The sequence below is a fragment of the Cynoglossus semilaevis genome, chromosome 1 (assembly GCF_000523025.1).
Source record: "Cynoglossus semilaevis isolate Cse_v1.0 chromosome 1, Cse_v1.0, whole genome shotgun sequence".
NCBI classification, from domain to species: Eukaryota; Metazoa; Chordata; class Actinopteri; order Pleuronectiformes; family Cynoglossidae; genus Cynoglossus; species Cynoglossus semilaevis.
Window position 1 is genome coordinate 5,159,215 of NC_024307.1, and position 10,569 is coordinate 5,169,783.

The 10,569-nt window shown below is 40.6% G+C and overlaps 1 protein-coding gene across 2 annotated transcripts in view; it reads left to right on the forward strand.

The window, feature by feature from the left end:
- Window positions 1–944: 944 nt before the first annotated feature.
- Window positions 945–10,569, forward strand: part of peli2 (pellino E3 ubiquitin protein ligase family member 2) — a 16,733-nt gene continuing 7,108 nt past the window's right edge. Inside the window, exons 1-2 of one of the 2 annotated variants that reach the window (XM_008334356.2) lie at window positions 945–1,288; window positions 7,326–7,455. In XM_008334356.2, the coding sequence (XP_008332578.1) occupies window positions 1,212–1,288; window positions 7,326–7,455 (207 nt within the window). In that variant the 5' untranslated portion in view covers window positions 945–1,211. The remainder of the gene's footprint in view (window positions 1,289–7,325; window positions 7,456–10,569) is intronic. The other variant, XM_008334425.2, reaches the window with a different exon arrangement.

Sequence of the window (10,569 nt, forward strand, 5' to 3'; positions counted from 1 at the left end):
AGCCAAATGCAGAAGAGTTGTAATTAAATAAAGGCCCTTAAAGAGCCCGGGGAGTTGAAACCAAAATAAGCAAATCTCATTTCAACCTGCTTGTACTCTGCACATTAGCTCAGGCAGGAAATGTACAGGGACATTATTTCAACCATGTGTTCCCACCCTTAAGGTCACACCTTCTGGTGGATCACTTAAGCCAGGAATGTCCAAAGTCACGACACTTGGAGAGGGGTTATATGGCCCGAAACTAAAGTAATGTTGACCATGCTATCAATGGCATTCTAACGGACTGGGCTTAAATGTAATTCCTTAGTGAAGTAATTCGACTATATTCAGCCAATATAACTACACCTTTATTTTTACAGTGGTGGAGTTTGGCTTTATATATTCATATATAAATATATATGTATGTATATATATACATTAAAATATATTTATATTTAATTTTTGCAGCAGTCTCTCTGTTTCCTCAATAAGTTTAGACATCCTGACTTTTGAAAGAATAGTATTTAACAGAATTATGTTCCATAAAACCATTTACTGAAACTCGAAAAATGCCCTTACGTGTGTGTTTTTTATGATTGCGAAATGAAAAATTTGTGTAATAGCATTTTAGTTAGTTAAAGATGGGAAACTGGACTCTTTGCAAAAAAATATTTCAGGAAACTCATGATCCTTTTAAGAACTCCCAGATTGTACTCTTTGTTTACATAACACAAGGAGCAGCCCATTTATTACCGATGGTGGTATTAGGACACATTTCATTGTTCGATTTTAGGTATTTATGATTAATAAAGAAACAGACAAATTCAAAGATTTTTATTATCTTAACATTTAAATTAATGTTAATTTGACAAACAATTTCGTCATAATGTGGGATTAATCGTCGTGGCCGTTCGGGAGTTCCCCCCACAGAAAGTAGAGAAGAAGTGAATGGTACAGTCCAGCCCTGGTGCTCGCTGTTTTTGTATGTGCTTCAGAGCTGATTCAACCGCCAACTAACTTACGTTTTGCCATGTCACAGCACAGCGGATAAGTTTGAGAGCAGTTTACATAAAAAAATATCCACTTCTACTGGACACACAGAAGCGCGCTGTCGGGCATAAGGTGTAAACGGAGGATGTGTGTTGTTTTTTAGAGGGGAAGCCCGGCGCTGAGTTTTGAGCCGTCATCATTACTGTAATAAGCTAAGGTTACAGAGCCGAGCCAAGAGCCTCATGTTTTCGTCAAGCCAAGAGGAGCACTGCGCTCCTTCCAAAGACCCGGTAAAATACGGGGAGCTGGTGGTGCTGGGGTAAGTCGAACAGTGTTTCTGTACAGTTTGGTACACATCTTGTCTTAATAATGTAGGATTGTTCAACAGTAGTCCCAGAAGCACGGGGTTTGTGTTGAGGAAGTTTACCGTCGGAGCTCTTGCGTAGCTTACTTGGCTACGCGACTACAAGTTCCAAGTGTCTACTACGCAATAGTATTTCCACTGTATTGAAACCTGAACTTTTTCGTAGAGACAAACCCCATGGTTTATTGTTAAAAAATATAAATTTAATTTGATTCGACTCCGTTGATCAACGTAACAGACACGTGCACAATCAGGAAAACGCACTTTTTCCTTGTTACTTCCGATGTTTTATTACCTAGAAGGAAACATGAAGCTGCAAATAAACACTGTAACGTAATTTTAAATGATCAATACTCATACACTTTATTTAGTTAAATTGGAATCGACCTCCTCCTCCTCCTGACTCTGGGGCCAGTACGCCACCACCTCCTACCTAAAAGTTGGATTCGTGGGGTTGAGGAATTCGGAAGTGGTAACGGTCCCTTCCCCCAGTCCCCATTGGCTTCTCTCCTTCATTTAGTACTATATGTTACTCAACCTACAAAACTTTACTATTCTACAAAATTCCGGTGCTGTAGTCAGCTTCACTGTCACGTCATACTTTGACAGCTTTCCTATTACTTAACCCAATAAAACTATAGTTTTTAGCCCCATGTAAACGTAATAACTTGTCGTTCTCGAGTCTTTGATTATTTCACCACTAACACAGAAACATAGGTTTATTGGTCTTTTCTAGTCTATGTTGAACTACCTAAAAGCCACAGGAATAGACCAGAAGAGATCTCTGGTTTGTAGGTCAACTCAGAAGGAAATAAATATGGATTCCATTTTTATTTTTATTCATTCTTGTTATGTCATTCATTTTCATTCTTCATTCTGAGAGGTATTTGTTAGAAGTAGCAGTATTCCTACCCATCCGGTTTCTGCTGTTGGCACCCCTGCCCAAAACAAAGATGGCTGCTCTGTAATTTATAGTGAAGTTTTCAGGCGGATTTCAAAAGTTCAAGGAACATTAATGTGTTGTGCTCTTGTTAAGTGTGGTTAAATGTGACGTCTGTCAATTGTTACACCTTACACTTGTTTCGTAGAATAGTTGCTGTTCAGCTCTGCCCAACATCACACTACGAGGCAAACGAAACCAGTCTAATGAACTTGATATCCCTGTTGTGTCCATTTATTGAGTAACTGCCTTATTGTTTCCCATGGCTCTGTAGCAGGGGTGATAAAATGTGCAGAATTGCATACATTGTTATGCTTATTAGTTGTATCACCACTTTCATGGAGGCGTCCACTTTGTGTTTTGACTTGCTAATTAGGAGTCTTGTAGCATGAAAGCCAAGTAGTTACTTGGTATAATGGTGGTTACCAAGAGGTTACTGGACTCAATTATGTAATAGTAATTATGTAATCAAGTAATAGTAACTAACTGAGAGCTCCGTAAGTCAACATGTATTTTTTATTAACGATCAAATATTTCAACTTGTAATGTGAACAAAGCTGTTTTAAAATTATTAAAGGTTAGTTTCTTGTAGGGATTCTTGCTTCTGTTAACAACAAAGTCAAGAACTCTGGATTGTGGTTGAAAGAAAACATCAGTGGATTTCTTTGTGTATGACATTTTGATGTTTTGGACACATGAAGCCGCATTTGAAAATTTAAAAAATACAACCAATAGTCCACGAACCCAAGGGTGAACACTAGTAAACCTGAGTATTATCAAGTATTATAAAGCTTAAGCTAAAAGAGTTGTGGTAAAGAGTCAATACTGTTCACTACACTGCATTGTCTTCAATCAGTTTTTGAATGTTGTTGTGACCACAGATATGTCGTTTGTTATCCACAAGACACTTAGTGACTGTTGTGCTTTCAGGTTGCATATTTTTTATGAACGTACAGAGATTTTGTTATTATATATTTTGGCTGACTGCAGGCATTTCCTCCTACAATCAAATCTAAGTTTAGGAGGAGGAGCTCATAAAAAGACAAAGTTTTTGTACTAGGTTTTAACACCACTTTCTAGAATGCTCTTTAAATCTAGTAATGTACCAACAGTTGGCCTCGGCATGTGGACTGTCAGCAATCAGTTCAGTTGACACCCATTTTTATTCCACGCAGTGCAGACAACAAAGCAAATCTGCAGGTATAGACGTTACGTGTCTCATCCTGCTGTTGAGTAAATATTGCTGTGGCCTTTTCTTTGTTTATCGCAGAATATTTTTAAGTCATTACTGTAGGTTTTCTGAAATTTCTAAAAAAAAACAGTTGTCACTGTAAACAATCCCATTTATATTGATAAACTGAAGGGCAGCAGCTGCAGCACATAATGGAAACCAGTCGCTGTGTCATCAGTGATTTGAGCTGAAACTGAATCTCATGAGAAAGTTATGGCGTCTTCAAAAACAAACACTTCCACAGCATTTGTGGAACACATTTGAAATGATTGTAAAGACCATAGACAGACCATAGTACTATGTGGTTTTGTCCCCTTGCCCTCCTCCCAGTCATCACTCCTTATTATAAAAGACAAAAAGTGCTGACTGCTCATTACCCCCGGCTGAACATGTGGCACGTTTAATGCTGGTGCTTTTGTGTTCCCTCCCAACATAAAGGCACATATTTGTTTCAGATGTGATGGGTGTATAATCGCTGCCGTGTCATCACGTCCTATTGATGAAACTGATGCTAGACAAGATAGCTAACAGCTTGGAACAAAGCTTGTTTGAGCAGTACTTCCCTCTGTGGTTTGTTGCCATGACCAACGTGGCTCCTATTACTTGCATGACTGCCTCCGTCACTGCCTGGGTGGAGTGGTTTGGTGCTGGTCAGTGAAGAGGGTAGCAGTGTGTCGGTGACCGTGTGGGCATCTTAAAAATGAATGAATGGATGGATTGATTCCGCCTGCGCTGTTCCTCAGCGTTTTCTGTCCATTGTAGCCAAAAGACTAGGCCTTTTGACAAAACGTTTACATTTCTTTCTGACAAACACGTCAGTGAAAAAGCTCACTTTAAACCAACTTTGTGGAATGTTTAGTACACGCTGGCAACGAAAGTCTTATATGTGTCTGCAGTGTTCTTTTAACTTCAACAATAGTCACTGTGTGAGACTAGTACCATGACGTGACTGTCTAACATCACTGAGCACACCATGGTGTGACCAATCACCATGACTGAAATGATGATGTTGAAGAGTGAGGTTTTCTAACTTCTTGTATAAAAAAGTCATTGACAGGAAGTTGTCACAGTTGATGTTTGCTGAGATCTGTCCAGGAAAAATGATGACAGTGGATTCCCATAGTAAACACAAGCAATACTTCCAGTTTACTTTGTTGTGATTCTTTACTGCACTTAGATTCTGCAAATGCAAAACTGCTTTCAAGCACTTCATGCTTTCACGAGATAAATTTGTGAGATAAATATTCAGCACATTAGACTCTGTTACAAGGAAGACCTGACGTCTATATCTGTTTCCCGTGAAGCAGTAACCATAATGATATGTTTGACTCAAACATCCACTCAGACCTTTTCATTTATCATCAAAGGCCGACGTGTCGCACAGAATTCACCCAGAGCCACATTAGCTTTACTGTTGGCTTCAACGGTTTGGTTCTAACTCGAAGATGGTATAAATGCAACTACTCTATGATGTATTTTTATTACGCATACATTTTTATTACACAGCTAGTATACACATTTCAAACTGCCACAGTCCATTTGAATGAACTTCATGGTCCAGATCAGGCACCAAAGCCTCAAGTTTAAAACCCGTCTTCAATGAAGAGCTCAGGCACCAAAGCCTCAAGTTTAAAACTCAATGAAGAGGTGTTGAACTTGGCTGCTTTGCTGGACTATATACTAAAACGTAGGTGGAGCCGAAGTCATGCTCTTCACAGTATTTGGTGGCGTGAGGTGGAAACACAAGCCAGGTTACTTTACAGAGTACTGTCAAGTATCTCCTACGTAGAGGTCACTGTGCTTTCCACCGTGACATCACTGCTTTGAAAACATAATTTGTTGCCTTTTCACAGAAGTAAACGAGGAAGACAGAATTCCTCTGTGGTGTGTGTGCATTTATGCAGTGTTCCACCTCAGTGGTACAACAGCAAGGCGTGACGTGCAGAGTACACGTTCGATGAAGAGAACCACTCTTCTGTGTACCAAATACAAATAAAAGGGATTTTACTCTGTCACATCAGGTTTTTTTTAAAAAACACAAGGACGTTATTCTTCCTATCAGAGGTAGAGGCTGCCGGCTTCTTAGTGCAGAACAGAAGTGTAAGTGATAGCCCCCAACCCCTCCCCGTCTTCTGATCCCTGCTTCTAAGTACTGTAAGTTAAATCCACTGTGTTTCTGGCTCTGGTCAAAGAAGGACATGGAAACACAATTATTTTGAGTGCAGCGTTAACACCTCCGTCCTAGCTAAGGTGACATGCAGTGGCCTTCCCTGGATGCTAGATGATTCTTCCACAGTGCTCTGGGGATTAATAAAAGTCACCTGTGCTGTTTCTTATGATCGGTATATGATGTGTGATTTTTGGACTGTTTCAGATGAAAGACAACCATCGTGGGTGAAACGTAAAGATGTTGCACTCTGAGACAGGTTCGAGGACGGTCGTTGGCAGCTTCTTCCACCAAAGATAACCCAAGATAACTAGGCTTAAAACCAAACAAATGTACAGTTTAGGTAACTTTCCTGTCCTGTCCTGCATACGTACGTCGTAACCTGCAGTTCAGTAAATGGTCATCATTCGATCTGCCCACATCAAACTTCACGTTGTATCAAAGTTTATTGGATCCACGTGTGTAATGTGTCATGCAGTGGTCGTTTAAGATTGCTAATATTGCACGGTATGTAGAGGCCAGTAGGCAGACACCTTTATTTGAGCGGGTGCATTCATACATTCACTCATTCAAGAGTAAGCAAGTGCAAAACACCGCATTTCCTCCTCATCTAAGATGTGGAACAACATCAAGAGAGAGTAGTTCTCTCTTCTGGTCGCTCCTCTTTTCTGCCTCCTACTGTCAGTGTTTGTAGGAGTTCTGTCCACAGTATCATCCGCTGCCTCTCCAGCTCTCTGTGGGTGGCTTGTCTTACAGGCCAGCTTTGCTACGTGCTGACTGGGACCATGTGTTTTCATGCCTGGCCAGCATTGTTGAGACACAGGACAGGTGGAGCAGCCAGGGAGGGATGTAAGAAGAACAGGCAGCACATGAACAGACAGACTCTTGATGTAGAAATGTTGGATCATTTAGAGGTTTGTGTCAGTCATCGCCTCGTGAATAGCTGTGGTATGCTAACGCCGCAATATTAAAGAGCCCTTTTATCGTGAATAGCTGTGGTATGCTAACGCCACACTATTCAAGAGCCCTTGTGAAGTGTCTGTTTTACTACATAGTAGCATGATATGAATGTGCGACAGAAGGTGTGTGTGTTGGGTGGGAGTCGAGCATGGGGCGTCCCAGCTGTAGGAAACAGCCGGTGGATGGGGACAGAGCCAGTCCTACCGGAAGGGAGTTCTTCATTCACAAGAAACCGTCTAGGCAGAGTGTCTCTCAGTGGCCCTAAAACGAATTAAAATCCATTAGACATACTTATTAATGCTGTTAAGGTTTTTCAAATGTAGGGCTTTTATATAGTATGGTTGGATCTGTGTCTGTGTACCGTCAGTCACTGCTTCAGTCAAACTGTGCTAAACCAAAGTGATAACAGACGTGACATGAGTCATAAAACATGTTCCTGCCTGAGACAAAGAAGAGCCGAGCAGCTGCAGTTTACACAGCACTAGAGTGCATTATGCAACCGCGGACATTATACCAGGTAACACTTAAATTGCTAATGGGACGCTTTGGAAACGCCGGTGATGTAATACGATGCCAAACTCCCTTTTATAAAGCACAAATGTTTCTGATTTGTCGTGTTTACTGCTGGTATAATTACGATGTTTTATAAAGGTAACAATAGCTGTTTCGTCTCCTCCTCCTCCCACCCTGACAGATACAACGGTTCTCTACCCAACGGAGACCGGGGAAGACGGAAAAGCAGATTTGCCCTGTACAAGAGGACCAAAGCCAATGGTGTTAAGCCGAGCACTGTCCATATCCTCAACACACCCCAGGCCAGCAAGGTACTGAGCTGTTAAGAAGATAAATTAATTAAATAAAGTTGATTCAACTGAAGAGAGTTTTAGAGAAAGTATTTTAAAAACAATCAATATACAAATTATGGATTGATGTCACTGCTGTTTCCTCGAGATACAACACCGACCCTCTCAGATAAGACTGGTACTGTTTTGTTTTAGTATTTTCAGTGGCTTATACAACCTACAGTAAGGCCCTCCACCTTATTGTTGGCAGACCTCAGTGTTGACATTTCCAGTACAATAAGTGCAGATCCCATCTGGGCCTCATGGCTTTTACTTTGCACCAGAGAGCCTCACAGAAACTGCCCCATCCAGTCTAACACGTCTGCCTTCATGCATTCCTGCCTCTGGTTCCCATGGAAAAAGTGCTCAGCGAGCTTCAGGACCTGCTTACCTCTGCACCTGTAGGAGGCCAATACTTCTGACATCTGTGGAGAGTTGAGACCTGCTGGCCAAAGGCCTAGTGGTTCAGGTTACTATCACACTGTGGAACTTGATTCCTGGTATTTGCTTAGAACCTTCTTACCCACGACTGGCTTTCTGTGTATAGACTACTGTTTTCAAACGTTTGGAACAATGACCCAAATTTACGGTAAACCAATTTCTGCCCAATTTACAATCGGGCTTTGATCATAACAGAAGATTTTTGTTCATGTTATAACATAATTACCTGATTATAGATATAAAAAAAACAGCTGTTCTTTCAGAAATGCAGGGAAGATGCTTTAAAAAAAATTAAATATATCTTTTTAACAGTTTTCAGGATCGCTTATAAATTGTTGCACAAGAGTAAAATGCTGACAGTAGAGACTGACAGTTCCTGTGATAGGAAGTGCCGTTATGTTCTGCCTTTTTCACCACTCTTCCCAAGGAGGAAGTTGTTGCACTAATTCTGAACGGCCTCTTCTACTCTTCACACAGCGTTAAAAATAGTTGTTGTTTAAGAGGAGAGCCTTAAAAATTCATGTACTTGATTCTTTTTTATTAGACCAGTGGGTCCCAAACTTTTTCCCTCCTTCCATAGATGGTATTGTTTTGCTTTTCCTTCTAAACTTCATTGAATTATTATGTAAAACACTTGTATTCCCACAGAAGTGACTTTATGATCTGTCAGGGGAAATAAAGTGACAAATCGGTGCAGTTTCTGTGCTGTGAGACAAATAAAGGAAACATAAAAGTTCAGATTTGTTTCCCTCCATTACTGCAGATACTCCACGTCCCTGCAGTGCTGTGACCCCGATTTTGGGAAACACTGTTTTAGACTGTCCTTAACTGTGATTAAGGCTGAGTCATCGCAGTAATATCTGACGGATCGTGTCCATTCTTCCCACATTCTCAGTAGGAATTGGTCTGGACTGTGTGAAGGTCATTTCATCTGTGACGCTGTTGACTCACTGACAAGGATGTGACAACTGACAATGTCACATCCTTACATTGTCAGTTGCAACATGCCTGAGTTATCAGGGGAAAGAAGACCCATCTCTAAAAAGACCTTCTCTGACATTGTATTAAAGTTAGACCTGAAAAACTGGAACAAACACATTATTAATAATAATATGATTTTTTAAATTATTTCTCATGTGCTCACCTTACTCTGGAAATGGCACATCTTAAATGACATTAGTTTTGTGTTATTTGCAACTGTATGGGGGGGCCCTCAATGATAGGGACCCACAAATATTAGAATATCAACATATTCCGATAATTGATTATTCAAAGTGATCATAATCAATATTGAATTCTGCAATTACTCTGGAAATGGCACATCTTAAATGGCATTAGTTTTGTGTTATTTGCAGTTTTTTTTCCTTCAGAATATGACTTTTTGACTTTATATTTTTAAAACCTACTTTTCGATACTTAAGCAAACTCTTGATTTATTTTGATTATTTATTGTATCTTTTTAAATGAAACTTTCTGTACATCACCAGTATTTATGTTGTGTTTGTACATGATGTTTTGGTTTGGAAATATAAATTATATTATTATATAAATCTAATTTAATAATTTAATCATAGCACTGGTTTGGTTGTACCTACAGGCTTAAACATTACAACCACCACAGTAATTGTACATGCCTTAGCAACTGTATAGGGGGGGGGGACCCAAAAATATTAGAATATCAACATATTCTGATAATTGATTATTCATAGTGATCATAATCAATAGTGAATTCTGCATTATATTCATGTTCTTGTGTGTTTTACGTAGGAGCCCATTGTTATATCCTTCCATGTGGCCCAGAATTCCTGGCAGGGTCCCTGTGTCCATGTTAGCATGTTAGCATGTCGTACCTGTAAAACCAGATGAAGTCATTTTGACGGAAAGTCCAATCAGATTCAAACCCAGCCTCTTCACTCTGTCTGTGTTTGTCAAGTTTTCTCCAACCACGGTGCAGTTCCAGTCTGACTCAACAGGAAAGCTCCCCCTGTCTGTGCACATCGAGCCGTTGACAACTGCTAAGAAGGGCCTCTGGTGATGCCAACTTCCTTTTCAAATCCTGGCCCTGCGTTCTCATCTGCCCACTCGGTTTCCACAACTTAAAGTGCACACGTGACGACCTGCACCTGTTTTCTCCCTGAAGTTGCCTGGCACACGATTGCCTTTATTTTTACTCCCATCGGTTCAGGCAGGGTCGTGTTGTGGGGGCGCGGTGCTCTTAAAAATACATCTTCCTGTCGGGAATGTGCGTGACCTCTTTCTGACGGCGGAGCAGGTGTAGCAGCATTTGTTTTTGTAGCAGTGTGGTGGAAACGAGGCTTCACGTGATGCTGACATTTGCCGCCGTCTGTCAGTGATGTTGCAGCAGTGTGTGTGTGAGTGTGTGTGTGTGGAGATCCCTCTGCTGTAACGTTAAGATCAGTGCTGACGATGACCCACTTTCTCTACCACTTGTTTTTACCTCCTGCACTTCACAGATGGGCTTTGTTTCTGTGACTGTGGACTGTGTAGACCGCAGCAGGATGAAAGTGGCCTAAGTTATTTATTAAAGGGAATCAGTTAAGACGTTTGAATGGGTTGTTCAAACACTGCTGTCTAAGTATTTTGTCCTGCTGATATACTGGTGGCAAATATCGATGTTTAAACAATAAACACACA